Below are 22,697 nucleotides of genomic sequence, written 5' to 3'. Positions count from 1 at the left end.
ATTTCAATAGACCAGTGAATATGGTAAATTATCCATTTATCTGAAACATAGTAAACATTTATCAATAGACCAGTGAATATGGTAGATCATTGATAGATCTACAACATAATAAAATTTTATGTTATATCATAATAAAAAATTATTCCTAAAATTACACAAAAAATATAAAATGAATATTTTACAAGAGATTTCAATAGATCTATGAATATGGTAGATTATCCATATATCTATGACATAATTATTCTTCATGGGAAGATTAGACAAAAAATATAAAACTTTCATTTCTTTTGTCATTTTATATATATTTGTAATTTTCTTCAATATATTTAAAGCACAAAAATATATAGGATTTTGAACACAAGGAGAATATATCAACGTATATAGGAGCTTTAATAAGCATCAAAATATTGCAACATATTATCAAATAAATTGAAAAATACCTATTTTCATAATTTTTGAAAAAAAAGAAAACTTAAAAAATGAGTTATGGAGATTGTTTTTGTTTTTTTTAACGATCTTACAACCCAATAATGTGTAGGGATAAGGCCTTGTTTGGCACGTCTTTCCATGCGGTCTGTCGGCTATTTACAAGATTGGAAGACCGCAATTTGGTCTTTTTCCGTTTGGTTCGTAGTAGATCTAGCCGCCAAAAGCCGAAACACCGAAAAGACGTGAGAAGCCCAAAATGGGCGATTTTTTAGAAGATCCAAATTGAGCGTTCACATTTTTTTTCTATTTGTCTTTGTCGAAAAAGACGCACCTTTAAAAGGGTTTTTAATTATCAAGCATATTTTTCAAAGGTTTTTAATTTATTTTTTGCATATAGGAAAGTTGTACTGTATTTGCCGATACACCTTGATATGGCTATGATATGATCACAATACACCCAAATACAACTACGATGCAGGGTCTACAAAGGATATTGTAGCGCTTCTTGTGCCAACCCTTTAAAAATACGATACATATCAATTGATATGACTTGATACGTTGCAAAATTTTGAACATTGGGTTAACCATTAAATATATTCCAATTGTTCATGCAAAAGAAAAATAATATAATAAATAAGTGTATATTATGTTCTAAAAACTTTTATTTCATGATAATCTAAAATAATAAATACTTTTTGGTAAGAATATGTTAATGTATATATTTGAGATAATTTGACAAAGTCAACATTTTAAGAATGACACATAGCTATGAAAAAACCGTTATGGTTGCTAGCTCCAGGCTTTGATGGTTTGACCATATGGTCTAGTCTAGGTTTGACAACACTCCAACATGTAAATAAAAAAAAGGTTAAATTACAAAGACCCCTTTTACTATGGGGTCAGTGACACATACTATACATTCATTTGTGACAAAGACCCCTTGAACTTTTACCTTGTGGCAAAGATCCTTGACTTAAGTTAACTAATGGAAGATGTTAAATTATCAAAATACCCTCTTTTAATTGTAGAGGCGTGAAATGAAAATTTCAAAATGAAGAAAATGGGCAAAACCATTCCCCCTTTTGTGTTTGGTAGAAGTTGTTTGCTCCTAAACCCTAACCTACACCAACTATAGTAAAACCGTTTTTGATGAAAACATTATATCACTCTTTGCTAAATGTTGTTGTTACTATTTCATTGACGAAGAGCTCTTCACTATAACGTTGTTGCAAAATACAGAAGAATATTTGGGGATAATGGATACCAAAAAATATCATTTGCATCTTTTTATACCATTGTCGGAGAAGAATCTATGTGCAGGTATGCCAAACTATTTTAAGCATACAAGAATCAATATTTTTAGTATGTGACTGTTTTTGGTGTAAAATTTTTAGGGAGAATGACTGATCAGCCAAACTCAGAATTCTTTAGCCCCATCATACAACAGGGATGAATCCTGACGGTGGATAGATGTCAAATTCATGGGCAGGGAGGGGCTGTAATTCAGAATTCTGCAGTGAAGTGTAAACAAGGTAGCGAATCATTATAAAGTGATAAAGGTATGTCCGTGAGTGTAAAGGAGTACATCCATTTTCGATGTAAAATCGGTGGAATTTACATTGAAAACAAATGTGAGCAAAATCGGTGTAATATTCACCTTGATTCTCATTTATATCAAAAACAAACGCAGCCTTAAGATTTATTGGGTTATCAAAAACAAAGTATAAAAGGACATTTCTACGATCAGTTAATGAAGATCTCTTTTTTTGCAAAACAAAAAAAAAAAAAGGACATTTTTAAGATTTAAAAAAACTGTAGACAAGCAAGTGAGAATTTTTTTGAAGTATCGGAGCGCCATCAGAGCGGGTCTTTGTTGTCATTGATCCCCGGGGGGGGGGGGTTGTAATTAACCCATAATAAAACAGAAAAAGTTAAAAATAAAGAGTTTTTAGCTAGAATGCCTCTCCGAATTAGGTTATACTGATCGGACGGTCCAGATTAAGGCCTTACCATGCAAGTGCTTCCTTAACCGAAAAGACCGGGGAAAGATACAGGGTGTTGCAAGTGCATAGTACCTGCTGGTGTATTTTAATGTCCCTGCGTTGCTTGGCCGGCAGCTCCTGCTTGTTTTACAAATTTCTTTCGGCGGGTCAGCAGGGGCTTGGGCTTGGGTTGCAGAGGACGAGCGCCACCATGTCTTACCGTCCTAACTACCAAGGTGGTCGCCGAGGCGGAGGAGCAGGACGAGGAGGAGGCCGAGGGGGTGGAGCCGGCGGCCGTGGCGGCCGTGGTGAGCAGCGCTGGTGGGATCCCGCCTGGCGAGCAGAGCGTCTGAGACAGAAGGCAGCCGAGGTATTATTTTAACTAGGGTTCTAATAGATGTGTAATTCTTGTAGCTCTGGTTTTAAAACGTTTATTCTTTCTGGTAATCGTGTTTTGGAAATATTGGTTCAGTTTATAACCAGTGACAGCCTTTTGGTCATGCTGTGATTTGTTCCTTTCCTTTCTTTTCTTTTGATGTTCTGGTTGACATAGCTTGAAGTCGTTGATGAGGATGAATGGTGGAACAAGATGGAACAGATGAAAAAAGGGGGTGAGCAGGAGATGATTATTAAGAGGAACTACAGTCGTGAGGGGCAACAAACTCTGGCTGATATGGCTTCTCAATTGGGTCTTTACTTGTAAGTGTGTTTCTTTCCTATTTATTTTTTTGAGCTTCCGGAGTTTCGGCACTTATAACTATTTGGTGGTCATATTAACATTCACATCTCGTTGTATGCACATATAACTATATTTAAAAGGGTTAATATTCCTTTTCTTGGTATTCAATGGGTTTGGTTAACTCAATTGCATGGTGATAAGCCATATTTTAAGCTTCGATGTTAGGGTGTTTATTATTATTATTTTTAAAAATTTTTGATCAGCCTGCTTCTAGGAGAAAGTTACAACTGCTAGAGGCTGACCTATCAAATACGAAATATGTTATAAAAGTCTTACATTGTTAAATGTGGGCCTGGAGCCCCCCAAACCAAATCATATGTATCTATTCCTTCCCTTACCAAGGCATTATATAGGCACTTTGTTGATCTAGGAGTTCACCTGACCTGAATGAATTGTTCAACCTTGACATCAGCACTTTAGTGTTTGTTGCGTTTTTCCCTCCATTTCATCAATGTTCCAATGGACCAGAGGCCTTTTTCTGGTGTATGAGTCCAGCCGACTACCACTTCGCAGTCTTCTTCCCTAAGCAGCCCATTCCAGCCCGAAGAGAAGGCCAGTTTTGGACCTTGAAGAACTCCAAATTCTGCTGTAAAAGAAGTGCCTTCACCATAGTCAACTTGGCACCTTCTTGGGGAGTGTTTTTGAGGAAATAATATTGACATGCGATTCACCTATTTATGAGTTTGTAAGTAATTAGTAGGGAGACCGGAGATCTATCATTTTGACACAATTAAATAATGCAAATGATTGATTGGAGTAGTTTATTATGAACATGTAGGGTCCAAACTTGTATAGGGAAAGGAGGGAGTTTTAGGAGGAGTTGCTTTCCATTAGAGGGTTATGGGAGGGCCAAAGTGTTTAGGAGGGGGCTTTAACTTCTAGGTGAACCCTACTTCCTGTAACCAGATAAATTAGCGTCTTCAGTAGATTGGGAAGGTTTATCTTGTAGAGCTCTACCCCGACCTATTTCTGACCATTGCCCTATAGCTCTTGCTTAGGAATGCTTATTTAGTTGACCCACTCCATTCAGATTTGAAAACTTGTGGTTGGCTCATCTGTCTTTCATCAAGAATGCTAAGTCTTGGTTGGAGGAGGATGTCATTGCTAGATGGGAAGGTTATATTTTGTAGGAAGCTGCAGCACCTCAAAGAGAAAATTAAAAACTACAACAAAGATCTTTAGAAGGGTAAAGAAAAGGAAGGAGATTTTGTAAAAAATTAAGGAACTAATTCAAAAGGAAGCCCTTTTATGCTTTTCCTTTTTTAAAAGTTTTATTTTTTATTTTTTATTTTTTATTGAACTCAACTATGAATGGAAGGAAAAACAAAACTTGTGTCCTGATTAGTAATTAATGAGATCTCACAACCTGATAAATTGTCTAGTAGTTTTGTAGATCACTTGATACCCATCCATTGCCATCAGTTCCTAAAGTGGTGGACTGATGGTGGAGGGACTAGATTAGCCAAGCCTTGGGGGAACAAGTGGCGGTATTTGGGAGATTCATTGACCTTGAGGTAATTAAAATGGCAGTATTTTCCATGAATAGATGTATATATCAAATGCACTAGGGCTACATTGCTTCTTTATAGCCTTATTTAGCACTATTAGGAGATATTGAAAGGAATTCTATCGGATGTATTCAGAGAATTTCATGAAAGGAGAACTATAAGTCCAGGTGCAAATGCTATGTTCAACATTGATTCCTAAGAAACTTAAGGCAAACCATTCCAGAGACTTTGGGTGAAAGTTAGATTTGGAGGGCGGCAATGATATGGTACAGTCCTTTTTGGGAAGAGTATTATCATAATGTGGCTTTAGTGCTAAATGGATAATGTGGATCATGGGCTGTCTGAAAATTTGCAACTACTTGGTGTTGGTTAGGGGTGGACACAAATCGAGCTATTCATGGGCCATTTGAGCTTGGCTTTCAAAAAGCTCGATTCGGTTTGGTCCAAATCGAGCTTCGAACTGAGCTATAGCCCAACATATAGGCTTGGTATCTAATCCAGTTGAGATTAAATAGTATGAAGCTCGACTCGTGAAGCTTGTAGGCCTGATTGAGCTTATATTTATAATATCTTTATTTTTTATATGTATAATACGAATTTTTTTAGTAATAATACAGTGTAAATCATGATACCCTTAGGATTGGAGACCAAAAAATAACTCAATGTGACCATTTTCGGTACCTTGGTTCATAATTCATAACAAGGGAGAAATTGAGGACACCACCAAAGAATTAGAGCAGGTCGGGCAAAATGGAGGGGGTGCATCTAGACTTTTATGTGATAGGCAAATACCACTTAGATTAAAAGGAAAATTCTATAAAACAGTTGAAGGCCAGCTATGTTGTATGGAGCAGAGTGTTAGACAGTCAAGAAACAACATGTTCAAAAAATGAATGTGGCAGAAATGCGGATGCTAAATTGGATGTGTGGAACAGTTGAAGTCATCTGCTAGGGGTGCCCAACCGAATCGTGGGGTAATTTTCTGGACTGACCCGATAGGTTCGGTTTTTACATTCAATCGAACCGATACAATAGGTTAACCGGTCGACTGGTTAACCGTGGTTCAGTTTTTCGGTTTTTTATGCCCTTAAAATAAAAAAAGTAAAAACACGGTAACTAGGATTGCCAGTGTTGCAGAGATGCATTAGTCTCTAACCCATAGGCTGAGCCTCCAATGTCGTAGATCGCCGGTGTCAGAGGCCGTCGGTGAATCGGTCGGAGGGTGGAGCGCCAAAGGCCAGAACCAGAGAGAGTTCGAGAGGCAAGAGAGAGAGAGAGAGAGAGAGCTTAGAGAGAGATTAAGAGGGAGTATGAGAGAGTGAGAGAGAGAGAGGGAAAGAAAAAGATAGGCCTGCGTAGCGGCTAGCGGGTGTCAGTCTATCAGACGACTCAGACTGCTGGCTGCCAGATTGGTGAACTGTCTCGGCTCTCAGTTTGGTAGTCTAAACACTCTCAGACTGTCGAACGTTTTTATTTGACTTTTTAAAGAAATAAAATAATATATATATATATATATATATATATATATATATATATAATATTATATAAAAATATATATTGGTTGGTTCTGTTAACCGCCAGTTTTTTAAATGGTTAGCCGAAATGAACCGAAACTTTCGGTTTTTTGAAAACATCGAACCGACCGGTTCGGTTTTTTTTGCTCACCCCTATCATCTGTAGGAGCCTAGGAGTAGCTCCAAAAGGTGATAAAAATGAGAGAGTAGACCAAGGTGGTTTGGTTACATGCATAGAAGATCACCAATAACTCTAGATAGAATGAGTGATTTGTTACAAGGGGAAGGGGCTAGAAGAGGCTGAAGAGTTAGGGATACCAAAAAGGACATCGGTAGAATTAGTAAGAAATGATTTAAGCACTAATGGTTTAATAGTGGATATGACTTTAAGTGGGACGGGTTGGCGAAATAGGATTCGTGTTGCTGACCCATATGGTTGGGAGAAGGCATGGATGATGTTGATGATATGTATAATTTTTAATTTTTTATATGAAGCTTGGCTCACTATTGATCTGGAGTTGAGCTGACCTCAAACTATATGAGCTTTTGAGTTGAGCCAAGCTCGAACTATATGAGCTTTTGAGTTGAACCAAAGTCAACCTAGTATTTCTAGCTCAAATCGAGTTGGAGCTCAAAGTTGAATCTTATGCTTTTCTATCAAGCCAATCTTGAATAGTCTAATATTCTGCACAACTCAGCTTGTATCCACAACTAGTGTTGGTAAATGGGGTAGTAAAGGAGTTCCCCCCCCCCTCCCCCCTTCTGAGAGGGGATTATTGAGACAAGGAGTTCCATTATCTTCATTCCTTCTTACACTTATTGTGGATGTGTTTAGTAGGTTGATTTTGAGGCCTGGTAGTCTAGGTATAATAGAAAAATGGAGGATTGGTGGGAATGACAGTCATTACCCACCTGTAATTTGTGGGTGATATAATCCTTTTTTGTGAGGATAAGGGTTAGGAGGGGGTAAGGAACCTAAATCTTCTAATGAAATGCTTTGAGAGTATTTCCAACTTAAAGATAGACCTAAGCAATCATTGTATTGTGGGTATAAACATGGGAGAGGAGGTATAATAAAGTAATTTCAAGAAAGAGAGTAATGAAAAGGGAAAAACAAGGGGCAGAGCCCTTTTTCTATTTATTTGTTTAAAAAGAAGAAAATTTTGTCCTTTCTTTCTTTCTTCTTTCTTAAAACCCTTGAATCTTTTATGTTTTAATGGTAAAACCCTTAAAATAAGCATGAGTGATATATATTATATATGATAGGATGCAATACATGTAATAATAGTGAGCCATACTTGCATTGTGATTTTTGTTGCTTAAGTGGGCATCTTATTGCCTAGTCGGGCGACTAGTATCTAGATGGGTGCCTTTTTTTATGTAAGCCATGGCATTTAGGCAGGTTGGGTGCCTCGTCACCTAGGTGACACATTGACAACTATGCAGATACCGGATAGGTTTGCTAGTTCCTTAGCTGATTCATTTTTGGGACAAATGGAGTTGGTATACTTGAGTCTTAGTGGATGTCTTCCTTCTATAGGTATTCTTACTTTGTATATTTATGTTGTTTTGCTTCCTTCTTTTTTGGGTTGTTTGATGTTTATACCCGGGTGGTTCTTTTATTTTTCAGTTTGCTTAGTCTTGTTTTCTTTTGAAAAGGTTTGCATTTCCTAGTTTCCAATCAAGAAATAGGAAAAAATGTACGAAGTGCTTGAGGTGTATGCATATTTTTAATATCATGTTATCTGCTTAGAGTTGCCGTGGCTCAGCTCCGCCTGACAATTTGTTTTACTGATTTCATATTTGTGGAAAGAAAGCCATGCGTATAACAAAGGGAAGACACTTGTTGTCAGCAAAGTTCCGTTGCCAAATTATCGGGCAGATCTTGATGAGCGTCATGGATCAACACAGAAAGAGGTGCTGTTAACTGCATGACAGAAGGTCTTTTTTTTGTTCCTTTGAATCAAGAAGTTCATTTTTCCTTTATCTAAATTCTCTCTCTCTCTCTTTCAGATCCGAATGTCCACAGAGACTGAGAGAAGAGTGGGGAATCTCTTGGCTAGCTCAAAGGAAGCAGTACATGCTGATGACTCATCTTGTGCATCAAGTGAAGGAGTGAAACAATCATCACCTTCTGTAAATATAATAAAATCTGAATCAACATTGGATGCTGATAAGGCCAAGGAGAAATTTAGTGTTGAACTCAAGAACAGGCAGGAGAAGATGAAGGTTCATTTATGTACCTGACTGATATCATGCATTATAAGCAATCAATATTTTGTGCACCAAAAAGTTCTATAGTGGTCATGAGAAGTAACGTTGTGCTATTAACATCAAATTATACATTTTTGTTATCCATGTGGCTTTGGTTACTGGCAGGCAAGCGATGGTTCAAAAGCAATGCAGTCATTCAGGGAAAAATTACCAGCATACAAAGTGAAGGCAGAGTTTTTAACTGCTGTTTCCAATAATCAGGTGCAGTTTTATTCAAATCAAGTTTGAAGTGACACTTCATATTCCTCCTTGCATTGAAATGCTGCATGCACTGTAAATCACATATGATTTTTTTTTCTTGATAGCAAAATAAATTGAAAATTTTATTAATCATAGACAAAGTACAAAAATTGGGTAATATGATGAGATAACATCCAAACCCAATTGATAAAAAACACATCCAAACCTAGAGGAAAACATACAAAATGATCAATACAGTCATAACAAGCTAATCCATTGTTGTACATTTTCCATATAACTATTCTAGACCTAGAGTTGCCCAAAATGAAGCCTAGAAAATAGCTCTTTGTACATAAGCAAATTCTGGATGCACAAGAATCCAATCCAGAATTGTACTTCCAATTAAGGAACACCGTCTATCTTGATTCTTCTGAACATATTGAAGATTCTTTTGTTCTTTCCTTTTAAATGCATCAAACTACATCAAAAGGAATATAACTCCAAAATATTCTAGCTTTCTTTCTCTCCTGGATTATTGGCTACAATGCAAGTAGCTCATTTAAACCCATAGGCTTCCATTCTCTTTTCCAAATAGGGAAAAGAAAACACCCCAAATGAATTTGGTGTATCTGCATGTAATGAAAAGATGTATCCAGCCTTTTTCACTCCATCCTTGTCACCATCCAAGCCTTATCCCAACTATATGGGTTGGCTACATGAATCTTGTTTCACCATTCCGTTCTGTTTAATGCCATATCCATTGTTGAATAATTGACACTTAAATAATTTCTTATTACTTCTACCAGTGTCCTTTTTGGTCTAGCCTTAGCCCTTCTTGCCCCTTTTACTTGCAACAAACTTCTGCAGTCTGCTTACTCTCATTTTATATCCTATTGAAGCTACTTCTTGTTATTATTAAATTTACATATCATATATTCCGTTTTATTCCTACCTATTGTAAGACCTTTTGTTTACAAGGATTTGTCCAAAATTTTAATTTTGCATTTAATCTTTCATTGTTTTCATCAATTAAAGCAATATAATTAGCAAACAACATCACCCATAGGAACTCCTCAAAATGTTTAGTCAGTTTATCTATGATCAGTGTTGGTGCAAATAAATAAGGGCTAAGTGCTAAATCTTGGTAAATACCCAACTGTAAAATCTGATGTCTCTCCTAGAGGTGTTCTAATGTTGGTTGCACCCTTGTACATATTCTCAATTAGCTCTATATACCTATTTGGAACCCCTTTCTTTTCCAAGACTCACCATATTATCTCACTAGGAACTATATCATATGCTTTCTCTAGATCAATGAACACTAGATTAAGATCTCTCTTTCTCTTTGAACTTTTATATCTATCGTTGTAAAAGAAAGAAAGCTTCCATTGTTGATCTCCCTAGTAAAAATTCAAATTGGTCCTCTGATGTACTTGTTTCATGTCATAATCTTTGTTCAAATTATTCTCTCCCAAAGTTTCATAGTATGGCTCATGATTTTTTTTTGATATTTTTTCTTTTTTATTTTTATTAAATTCCTGTTACTGTTTTTGATAGATTCTTCTCCAAGGGTCTACACAACCCGGGGGGTGGGGGGGGAGCCCATCCTCAAAACCCATAAACCCCCCAACCCAGGTGTAGACGGGATTCAATCCCAAGTCTCCACTGCAACCGGCAGGAGACCTTACCAACTAGCCGGCTGGCACCTTGTGTGTGGCTCATGAATTTATTTACCCAATAGTTATTACAATTTTGAATGTGTTGTGGATGCCTTTCTCGGGAAGACGTACCATCGCCGCCGGCAACAACAGGCACCTGACCCACCGCCAGCAGCAGTAATGATTCAGTGATGCTCATCCAACCCAGTTCGGCAACAACAACTTTATCTAGATTAGATTAGCTCATTTTGCTTGTTCTTATCTTATTGCTCTTATCTCTTATCTTATCTTGTTAGTAGCTTATCAGATTAGGATTAGCTTATCTTATCCTTAGCAAGATAGAACTGGAAGTCTCCCTATTCAGCAAGGAGACTCCCTTTGATTAGGACTCTTGTAATCTCCTATTTAAGGAGACCCCATTGTTGAATGAGATATCGAATATTTAGTTGAAGAAGTGGGTTAGGAGAGTTGGTGATCTCTTGAACAAATCACCAGAGGCGCCAAGATAGGTTCATCAAGAGCAGGAAGGAATAAGGGAAAATAGGAGGTTTTTCCCATGGACCGACTCATGACGAGATCCTATTCTTGGGCCCTCAACAACTTGGTATCAGAGCAAGGCGTCATGGGTGATCTGGAGCAGCTACCATCCAGGGTCCACGACCTCGAGCACCACCTCATGGAGACCAGCTCCGAAGTCCGTGAGATCAAAGACAAAGTGAGGGAGCTGCGACGCCTGATGGAGCTATTCCTTTCTGGTAGGGAGGGGAACTCTGAAGGGGGGACAGCCAGAGTTTTCTGGCGAGCAGATCTGCCAGAGTCTTCCGGCGAGCAGCAGTCCGTTAGCCAAAGAACCACAGTCGTCCCCAAGTATAGCAGGCTGGAATTCCCGTCGTACAATGGCAACAGAGACCCCTTAGGCTGGCTATATCGTTGTGAGCAATTTTTTCGGAACCAACGGACAGATGACCGGGATAAGGTAAGTCTAGCCGCCTTTCACTTAACAGAGGAAGCACAACTTTGGTTTTATCGGTTAGAGCAAGAAGAACCCGGGCTCAGTTGGCCCCAGTTTAAGTCCTATTGCCTTCTTAGGTTCGGACCCCCACTGACTAGCAACCCACTGGGTGAGCCGATTAACCTTAAACAGACCGGCACAGTGGCTGAATATCAGCGACAGTTCCAAACCCTCCTCGCAAGGGCATCCTCCGGTTGACTCGACCAACAAGTGGATATGTTCACGGCAGGGCTATCAGAACCCCTGCGGGTGGATGTCGAGATGCAGAATCCCCCAAATTTGGTCACAGCCATGAACTTAGCCCGTGCGTTTGAGCGCAAACTGCAGCTCAACCGCGAGATTTTTAATGTGGGTCGGCCACCAAACTCATGGGTACCCCCCAAGATCAGCAGCAACGACCCTCTCTTTTTCTACTAGCCGAGATTTGAAATCTCCCACCACCACCGCCTCTAGACCAATGACAAGTACAGGTAGCAACATGGCCGCTCCACCCATTAAGTGTCTGACCAGGGCAGAAATGGTAGAACGCCGAGCAAGAGGCCAATGTTTCAACTATGATGACCTCTACTTGGCAGGACATAGATGCAAGAGGCTTTTTTGCCTACACATCGATGAACAAGAGGAGGAAGAAGAACCAGTCATATTCGAGCCAGAGATCTCTCTCCATGCAATCACCGGCATTAAAACTTCTCAGACCATGTAGTAACAGGCACAAATAGCAAGTCAACCGGTGCGCATTCTCGTCGATTCAGGGAGTACACACAACTTCATAAGTGAACATGCCGCCCTTCAATTAAAGCTGCCAATGGAGCTTCGACCGCAACTACAGGTAGCCATCACAAATGGTGAGAGAGTTCACAGTCCAAGAATTTGTAAGGACGTGCCGGTACAAGTCAATTCTGAACTGTTTCTTGCTGATTTATTTGTTCTTTCATTGGATGGGTTCAATATTGTTCTAGGGGTCAAGTGGTTAATTACCCTAGGGCCGATTTTGTGGGACTTCATCGCACTCACCATAACCTTCCACCTAAATGGAAAGCAAGTTTCATGGCATGGTTGCAGGGTTAAAGAAAGGACACCACAAGTCCATGCACTTCAGACAGAATCGGCAACCATGGAAAAACTTCTTGCCGAGTTTGCAGATCTGTTCCAGGAACCCAAGGGCCTCCCCCCTTCCCGAGCTTGCGACCATCGTATTCCTTTGGTGGCGGGTTCAGCACCAGTCGTTGTCCGGTCATATCGCTACCCTCACTTACAGAAGGAGGAGATATTGAAACAATGTACAGAGATGCTGAACCAAGGAATCATACGCAAAAGTCACTCCCCCTTCTCTTCTCCGGTTCTGCTGGTGGCGAAACAGGATGGAACGTGGAGGTTCTGTGTTGACTATAGAGAACTCAATGACCGGGCGATCAAAGATAAGTTCCCTATTCCCGTTGTGGATGAACTGCTGGACGAGTTGCATGGTGCCCGGTATTTCTCTAAGTTGGACCTCAGGTCCGGATACTTCCAAGTTCGCATGGCTCCCGGTGACGTGAAGAAGACTGCTTTTCGCACCCACCATGGCCACTTTGAATTTTTAGTCATGCAATTCGGACTCTCCAACGCCCCATTTACATTTCAGTCACTAATGAACGAGGTATTCCAGCCTCATCTACGCAAATTTGTTTTAGTTTTCTTTGATGATATCCTCGTTTACAACAATTCATGGGTAGAGCATGTCCACCATCTGAGGACCGTTTTCGAGCTCCTATGCCAACACAAATTATTCCTGAAACGGTCCAAGTGCTCCTTCGGGGAGTGACAGGTTCTTTATCTCGGCCACGTCATCCATGGGCAGGGTGTGACAGTTGATAGTTCCAAGATTCAGGCTATAAAAGAATGGCCCAAACCTCAATCAGCCAAGGCCTTATGCGGGTTCCTCGGTTTAACGGGTTACTACCGCAAATTTGTACAAAACTATGGAGTGTTGGCAGCCCCGTTAACCAACCTATTGAAGAAAAATTCCTTCTGGTGGGACGACGCAGTAGATGAAGCTTTCTTGACACTGAGAAATGCCCTGTCTTCCACCCCTGTCTTGCAATTACCTAATTTCGCCCTCGAATTCATAGTCGAGTGCGATGCTTCCGGAGTGGGTATCAGGGCCGTACTACAGCAGCAAGGGCACCCGATTGCTTTCTTCAGCCGTAGACTGGCCGACCGACACCTGAAGCTTCCAGCCTATGAGCGCGAATTAATTGGCCTAGCCCGAGCCGTCCAACACTAGAGGCCATATTTTTGGGGGCGGTCGTTCATCTTCAAAACTGATCATTACAACTTCAAATACCTGTTAGAGCAGTGTCTCACCACTTCCCCTCAACAGCATTGGGTTAGCAAACTGCTTGGGTTTGACTTCCGGGTGGAATATAAGGTGGGATCCTCAAATCGCGCAGCTGATGCCTTGTCTAGCGAGATGAAGACGCGATGGTTCTGTGTAGCATTTTCCAATCTCGGATCTCTCTGTTTGACGACATTAAGAAGGCAACACCACAGTCCCCGGAATGGTCGCTCTTGTTACAGAAGTTCCAGTCCGGCACCGCCGACCCCAATTGGTCACTTCAAGACGGGTTGGTACTGTATAAGGGACGCGTTCATCTTCCACCAGATTGCCCGTTGATCCCCACCATCATCACCAGCATCCATAACTCCACCCACGAGGGCATTCAAAAAACACTACACCGCGTCTGGACTGATTTCCATTGGCGATGTATGAAGACTTCTATTCGAGATTTTGTCTAGAATTGCTCCACATGCCAACGACACAAATGGGAAAACCTACACCCGGCAGGCCTCCTTCAGCCCCTTTCCATCCCGACATAGATCTGGGCCGACATCTCCATTGACTTCATTGAGGGACTACCCAAGGTAGGTGGCAAATCTTTTCTCTTCGTGGTAGTCGATCGCTTCTCTAAATACGCCCACTTCATTCCTCTATCACACCCGTACAGTGCCACTTCGGTTGCCCTCGCCTTCTTTACACATGCCTTTCGCTTACATGGGTTACCAGAATCCATAGTCAGCGATAGAGACCCGGTTTTCACTAGTGCCTTCTGGAGAGAGTTATTCCAGCTACGAGGCACCACCCTGGCCTACTCATCAGCTTACCGGCCACAAACCGACGGTTAGACGGAAGTGGTTAACCGCACAATCGAGATGTATCTCCGCTGTTTCGTAGGCGATCAACCACGACGGTGGGTGGATTGGCTCCCTTGGGCCGAGTACTGCTACAACACAGCCTACCATTCTTCCCTTGGCATGACTCCCTTTCGCGTCGTTTATGGCAGGGATCCTCCCCGCTTGTTGTCCTACGAGCCGGGTTCTACTCGTTTGGAAGCAATTGATCACTCCTTACAAGAACACAACGCCCTCCTAGCCGACGTCCGCCTTCGCTTACAGTAGGCCCAGCTTCGCATGAAGCTCCACTATGACAAGCACCACCGGGAACTGTCATTCGATCCAGGGCAATTTGTTTGGTTGAAACTCCAGCCCTACCGGCAACGCTCCTTGCGCCACAAGGCTGCCCCGAAGCTGGCCCCCAAGTTCTATGGGCCCTACAAGGTTCTACGACGGATTGGCAGCGTGGCCTACCAGCTGGAATTGCCTGAGACCAGCCGGATTCATGATGTCTTCCACATCTCCTTGCTGAAGCCATTTACGGGTGTTCCCCCGGACCAAGTTCCCTCCCTGCCACCCTTGAAAGATGGCAAGCTGGTCCCTCAACCTAAAGCTGTCACCCACTCTCGTTTTAATCGTGGAATCCTTGAAGTCTTGGTGGAATGGTGAAATTCACCATCAACAGAAGCCACATGGATCCCATTGGCAGAGTTCCAAGCCACATATCCAGAGTTCGAGCTTGAGGACAAGCTCGTAGTCCAGGAGGAGAGTAATGTTGTGGACGCCTTCCTCGGGAAGACGTACCATCGCCGCCTTCAGCAACATGCACCTGACCCACCGCCAACAGCAGCAATGATTCGGTGATGCTCATCCTACCCAGTTCGGCAACAACAGCCTTATCTATATTAGATTAGCTCATTTTGCTTGTTCTTATCTTATTGCTCTTATCTCTTATCTTATCTTGTTAGTAGCTTATCAGATTAGGATTAGCTTATCTTATCCTTAGCAAGATAGAACTGGAAGTCTCCCTATTCAGCAAGGAGACTCCCTTTGATTAAGACTCTTGTAATCTCCTATTTAAGGAGACCCTATTATTGAATGAGATATCGAATATTTAGTTGAAGAAGTGGGTTAGGAGAGTTGGTGATCTCTTGAACAAATCACCAGAGGCGCCAAGATAGGTTCATCAAGAGCAGGAAGGAATAAGGGAAAACATGAGGTTTTCCCTGTGGACCGACCCGTGACGAGATCCTATTCCCGGGCCCTCAACATAATGGCACCTTTGTTCTTAAATATAGGCACCATACTACTCTTTCTCCTTTCATCATACATCTTCTTTTCTTTCATTATCTTATTAAATAGTTTAGTTAGCCATGATAAGTCTCTGTCCCATACCTTTCTACACTTCTAATTGGAATCCTGTATTCCCATGGAGTGCTAACACATTTCCCTTCTTCATTGTTGCATCATAAACATGGTTCACAAGTTCGATATTGATGGACATTTCACCATGTAGAGATGGGAATGTTTCAAGGGTACTTTGATAATTTTGCTAAGATATTTGAAAAATCTAAAAAATCAGAGAAATTTTCTAGAGACATGGAATTAGTTATAAACCTCAAAGTAATCATTAGAAGAAGTATAATTGCATATTTAAGGCTCAAAATATCATAACAAACAACTATTTAATTGAAATAGGAGATGATTAAGAGACTTAAATAGATATCTTTCTCTTTGTCTCCCTTTTATTCTTTCAACTTTCATTACATGTCATTTAGGATGAAATGTGGCTAACACATCCATCCTTTATTAATAATATGAAATCTTCGATTGAAGATGCAAATAGGAGATGGAAGGGTTATAGATTTTATAAAATGGTAAGATTTTTGAACTCAAGGCCACAAAGTTGGAAAAAGGAGGTATTTGAGAATATTGAAGAAAGCTAAAGGAGAATTGTTGAACAAGTGGAAGGGCTAGAGACAATTAACCTCAAAAGAAAGGGACCTTTGATGGATTCTAAAGAATGAACTAGATGCTATTTTAAAAGGAAAGAGATTTGTTGGAGACAGAAGTCAAGAAGTAGACAGATCAAAGAAGGAGATTGAAACATGAAATATTTTCCTTCCTTGGCAAATAGCAGGATGAAGAAAAAAATATGGTTTCTAAACCGGTGGTTATTGTATGTGCAATAGGATGCTATTGTGAAGTGTAGAAGGGTAAGAAAGTACATGAAGAAGTGAGAGAAACTTATCGGCTGAGGCATGTCTGGAATACTATCCTTAAGCAGAACTTCACGTCTTCTGGATCAAATCTGATGCAACACAGTATATATGCATTCTGCTCCAGAATTCAACAGTTTTGAAGTCATTCAATAACCATGCACTCAGAATACTGAGTTAATATGAACTACAACAATCTCTCAACTCAGTAATATGCAAACAAAGAAAATGTAGAGAGAAATGAGAGAAGACATTTTCTAAATGGTGATATAGTCTCACATGTCCATGGGTTTCTATAGACCCATTGGCAACTCGTGAGAAAGGTTACAAGTCAAAGAAAGGTTGCCAGGAAGAGACACTAATGGAAAGATGCATATTTCAAATGAAAAGGTCTGGTTTAAATGAAAGGTTTTATTTAAATTTTAAAATGAAAATGAAAAGCCACAATTTATTTAAATTCAAAATGGAGGTGTAATAAAAAGAAATGAGGAAGTGGGGAATCTTATGCCTGAACTTTAACCTTAATTCTCTTACCAAACTGAGCCTTAACTTCCCTTCTTTGTACCTCCCAGTAACACCTTTCCAGTCAAGGAAATTTGGGGTGAACCTATTCCTCCCAAAATTAGGGTTTGTTGGGAGGTGTACCACAAAAAAAGCACTTGTGAGGTGCTTAAAAAAAAAAGCTCCCTTTGGCACTTATCTCTCCATGTCTGCGTGTTGCGTTATGCAAGTGGGGAATCTATGAACCATCTATTAATCTCTTTGATTTTTTTTGGTGTTCAACACTCTTGAAGAATTCTTTCTTTTTGGTGGCCACTAGGAGAGCAGGGTGATGTGCAGGGCTTGAGGGCAGCAGTCCTATGAGTGTTATGGGAAGAAAGGAACAACAGGTTATTCGAAGAAAAGAAAGGATCTATTGAAATGATAAAAGGAAAGAATACAAATCAAAGCTGTGCATTGGATCAAAACATTGAGGATCTTTGAAGAATTTTCAAGCGATGAATTGTTAAGGAATTGGGGTGTAATAGCAGCTATCCCCTCCAAAGATATGTGATATCATCGAGGTGACCCCCTCCAGCAGCTGGTGGAGTTAAGTTAAACTTTGATGGATGCGGCTTGGGTAACCTAGGAAAATCTGGTATGAGGGTCATTAGAAATCACAATGGGAGCATCATGGCACTATATTCAGGGCCTATAGGTATGGGTAATTCAATAAGAGCAGAGCTATTAGCAGTTGTGCATGGTCTAAGGATGGCAAGGACTCTAAAACCATACAATGTTAATAGTAGTGGGGGACTCAAAGGTGGTGGTGCAATGGCTGCAACAAAATAAGGCCCTTGGCAATATTAGTATGAATTGACGGAGATAAGAAAGCTGGCAGCTGAAGTACATGCAAGGTTCACATGGACTTATAGATTAACAAATGAACTAGCCGATGCAATGACTAGGCAATGGGTAAATAGGGACAAATGTTTTGGGGTAATCTGTTGTAAGAAATAATTGTAGGGTGAGGAAATGGCTCAAAAGGAGTTATCAATACTTAATCCTTGGGGATGCTTTGGCATCATGTACATAACCATTTTTTATTTGTTATAAATAAACTCCACAGTTATCAATAAAAACATCCTCTTTTGTAGCTGTGTGCATTTTTTTTCTTTTGAATTATAGTGACTTAGAAGTGAATTGTATCAATTTGGCAAGTCAATCATCCAATAATCAATGAAATATCAGAAATTCTTTAAAATATTCTAAAATTTTTAAACCTTAAATGTATAATCTATCAACGAAGTCTGAAATATCACCAGCATATCTGCAAAGTTTTGGAGATATTAAGGAAAAAACTTCTTGGAATATTTTTTTTGATAATTAAAATTCTTGGAATATTTTGTATTGCCATCTAGCAAAATGCGTAGATTTCAAGGAATTCCCCCCAAATCTCACTAGGACTATGGACCGTGATCCTAAATAGCAAATGATGGGAAGTTGGAAGCCCCTTCTTTCAGATGATCTAAAGCGAGCTATTCATGGCCATTGAGCATGCAAAAGCTTCCATCCTTGGGGGCATTCTATTGTTCCAAATGCCTTTAACCCAGTTCTGTCCACTTGTTTATGAATGAGTGCATTATAGAATGACACCACCCTAAATTGACCACTTTTACATTCCTTCCACCACCTATCATCTGTTTCACCCGGAGAAATTATTTCATTTTCAAGATTTTTCAGCAGAAATAAACATTCATCAACTTCTCTGTCCAGCAATCCCCTCCTAAATTTTGGACACAAAATAACTATTATTTTTTATTTTAAGGGAAAATTCTCAATAGGTACCCTGTACTTTAGGCCGAGTGCCAATTTAGTACCCAAACTTTAAAATGCGACAATCTAGTACCCTAACTTTTGGAATGCGACAATCTAGTACCTACTGTTAATAGACAGTCAGTTATGTATATCACGTGACCTCACGTGAGATTTAAGATTTTTAAAATATCAAAATTACCCTTAGAATTAAAACACACTGTTCATCGTCTTCTTTCTCAAAAAATAAAAAAAGAACCCGGTTCTGGAAATCCAAATCTCTTGATGGAGGTGAAGCCTCAATCCACCACTAGATTATGGCCGCTCACCTAACAATGGTTCTCCCAGGCTGTCGTTCGGTATGTTTCAGTGTCGTTAGACACGAAGCCCAGCAACCGAACAATGTTTCGGAGTCAAATTCTTCTCAGAGTTTGAAGTTCTATAGAGAAGTTGTGGTCACTTCTGCCACTACTCTCCACCAGGCGCTTAATGGCCACGTCCACACCATCCAGCATGGACCAACATAGACGATTCCGATGCCACCTTTTCTGATGATGTTCTCTTCCTTCAAGCATTCGACCACATCTTCTACCTTGAAATCGAGCTTTTGGAACGTGGTCAGTTTCCAAACTTTGATACGCGACATTTTTTCCGGTAGCTTTTGAGCTTTAAAGCTATAGTGACAAGGCCTAACAGAACAAACACACGACATTCTCCTCCTGTGTTTGACCAGCCCGTGTTGGCTTTATTCCCTGCAAACCCAGCACCTAGGCCGTCGTCTCCAGACGCCAGATTGGTGTTGCCTACGTTTCTACCATTGCCTACTTTGTTACTATCACCCAACTACTGTTGATTATTGTCGGTACCAGTCATTCTGCTCACCTGTCAAGAGATTATATAAAGCCGAAACGATTCAAAGGTAGAAAGCAAAAGAAGCGTTGAGATTCTTATCGATCAGACAATGTAGATAGAAAATGGAACGAAACGAACCTGCTCTTTGGTCTTGTCCACCTTGGCCATGGCCAAGTCGACAATGTTTGAGACGGTATCCCTCATGGCTTGCATTTTCGTTTGCTTTCATAGACGATCGAAGATTAATTAGAAAATTGGTATATGATTTCAGGAAGAAAGAGCTTGTTGTGTGTGTCGGACCAAGTGCGATGTGTCCCCGGCTCCCCACTTTATATAAATGAATCAAATGATCCATTGCTTGACAGGTGTAAAGAAGAGATACTACGTGGTGATGTTCTTCGAATTGATTCTAACACGTAGATGAGGTTCGCCAAGGTTTGTCGACTCCAAGAGAAGCAAGGTGGAGAATTGAGGCAACTCCACTTATTGTCGGAAATTTGATGATGCATCCAGTTTGTGCACATTTACTAGAACAATGTTTGAGGACGCAGTCCTTCGGCTTGAAAACCCATCCAAGTTTTGGGATGGTAAACATTGTAAATGAAGCAATGGGTTGTAAAGATTGGGATTTCCCATGAAAGTGGTGTCATTGGAGACCAAGAATAATTGCCCACCAGTAGGCACCGGACCCGCCAAATTATTGTAGGATAAATCAAGTATTGTCAGGCTGGTAATTGATCTTATCTCATTGGGAATTTGTCCTGTAAGTTGGTTCCTTGATAGGTTCAGTGTGTTAAGGACTTCGAGGTTCGCAATTTCTCTTGGGATTTTGTCGAAAAGATTTATTATGACTGAAATCTACCGACAAAAAAGACTTGCGGTGCGCCAAAGCGATATGGATCTAGCCTGTAATGTTGTTACTGCTGATATTAATCTTGGAAAGCATCTTTAGACCAAATATCTCCGGCGGAATTTCGCTGGAAAATAGGTTTAATTCGAGGGAGAGAGTCTGCAAGTTTGTAAGGTTTCAGGTGACGAACGGAGATATGGACATTATTTAGGCAACATATAGAAGGATCAATCGCCAAAGTTCTCATTTCTTCGACGACAAACAGAGGTTTTAGGCAAAGTAATCAGGCAACGAACGTATAGAAGGGTACGCACTTATAGTGGGAGACGAGGTACTGAATTGTAGTGGAGGCAACGAAGGGATTGTGCTACCTTCACCACGACTGCTCTCTTATAATTCATAAGGACGTGAAATCAAACAATATCCTACTTGATTTGGACTTCGAGGCCCATGTTGCAGACTTTGGGCTCGCCAAGTTCCTACAAGCGCCAGAGTGTCGGAGTGTATGTCATCCGTTGCTGGATCGTACGGTTATTAACAGAAGGTTGATAAAGAAAATTAGATGGAACTTAAAGGGTAATTGTGTCTTTTTCTGTGATACTTAACGGTGAATTAATGCCAAGTACTAAATTGTCACAAAATGAAAGTTCGGGTATTAGATTGTCGCATTTTAAAGTTTGGGTACCAAATTGACACTCGGCCTAAAGTACAGGGTACCCATTGAGAATTTTCCCTTATTTTAATCACTGGCTTATAGTGAGTTCTTCTCACTTAAACATTCTGTGAAACTCAACTTACAAAAAAGTGAATTAAAAAAAAGGATCTATATGGGATTCCTCCAAAAGGTTTTTTGGATGCCCATCCACAAAAATAATATATGTACCCAATTTCTTTGGCTTTTGCAGTGTTTTCAACTTCTTGTTGACCCATTCAATTGGACAAGTCACCTGGTCACAATTTCAGTTCTCTGTTAGTTCTTTCTTCAACCAACTGTTGGAGCTGAATAGGAATAGGGTGGTTTGGTGTTGCCGTGTTGGATATGGAAATCTAAAGTCCCCACTAATATGACTTTCTTCATTTTGACTTCTATCCTAGATAGAATCCTGGCCACGAATCATCTGCTGTCAAAAGGAGTAGTGGTCCCAATCTTATTCAGCGTATGCAACCAGATGGAAGCATCTATTCATCATCTGTTAATCCACTTTGAATTATCACACAGTGCTTGGTCCCATGTTTGTTCAACGTTTTGGTGCATGGTGGATAATCTCAAGGGATTTCAGCACTATAATATCCTCCTGGATTATCAGGGGATTCAACAAGATGGTTGTGGAGATTTCTAATGGATAGAGACAAAGTGTGGGCGAAGGTAATTACAAGTATTCATGGGCTACAAGAGCTTCATCGTGGAAGATTATTAGTGCTATCCTCCCTTCTTTTCTACCACACATCAAGTATAACCCATGTTCTGGAAACCTTGTTAAATTCTGGGAACATGTTTGAGTGGGCAATTCTCCTTTGAAGGAACGATTTCCACTTTTGTATACTCTTTCTAATTGCAAGGATGAGCCTATTTCCTCTTTCATGGTCTCATTTAACTCAAGGTTTGGTCTTGACTAGGACTTAGGATTTAGGAGGGGTTTCCACAAGTTTGAATTAAGTAGTGTCTTGTCCTTGCTTCAAATTCTGGAAAGGATTTTTCTTGATCCCTCAAAAGGGGACAATTGGATTTGGGCTCTTTCTTTTCCTAGCCCCTTTTCTTGTGCCTCCCTTTTTTTCAAGTCAACATCATGATAGGCAGGGTATGCCTTTTATTGTTAAGGAGGTTTGGAGTTAACCAATTCCTCTTAGGATTGGAGGTTTTTCCAAGGAAGCTTTTCTGGAAAATATTAACACTTGCTATTTACTTCAGAGAAAAAGACCTAATTTGTGCTCATTGGTGCTGTGTAAATCTTACCACTTATTAATCTCTTGCCCCTTCGATTCTTTTATATGGGATTGGTTTTTCTCTTTGTTTGGGTGTAGGTGGACCCTC

At 40.2% G+C, this 22,697-nt stretch overlaps 1 protein-coding gene across 2 annotated transcripts in view; it reads left to right on the top strand.

Moving 5' to 3' along the window:
• Positions 1-2,482: 2,482 nt before the first annotated feature.
• LOC148847612 (RNA helicase family protein) overlaps positions 2,483-22,697 on the top strand; it is a 71,464-nt gene continuing 51,249 nt past the window's right edge. Inside the window, exons 1-5 of one of the 2 annotated variants that reach the window (XM_088951592.1) lie at positions 2,483-2,781; positions 2,965-3,110; positions 7,986-8,089; positions 8,186-8,401; positions 8,552-8,647. In XM_088951592.1, the coding sequence (XP_088807718.1) occupies positions 8,192-8,401; positions 8,552-8,647 (306 nt within the window). In that variant the 5' untranslated portion in view covers positions 2,483-2,781; positions 2,965-3,110; positions 7,986-8,089; positions 8,186-8,191. The remainder of the gene's footprint in view (positions 2,782-2,964; positions 3,111-7,985; positions 8,090-8,185; positions 8,402-8,551; positions 8,648-22,697) is intronic. The other variant, XM_088951591.1, reaches the window with a different exon arrangement.

This window comes from Nelumbo lutea, chromosome 6, assembly GCF_056320005.1.
Source record: "Nelumbo lutea isolate HS-2025 chromosome 6, American lotus-T2T, whole genome shotgun sequence".
NCBI lineage: Eukaryota > Viridiplantae > Streptophyta > Magnoliopsida > Proteales > Nelumbonaceae > Nelumbo > Nelumbo lutea.
Note: the sequence above shows the minus strand (reverse complement) of the source record. Positions and strands in the feature narration are given on the sequence as shown.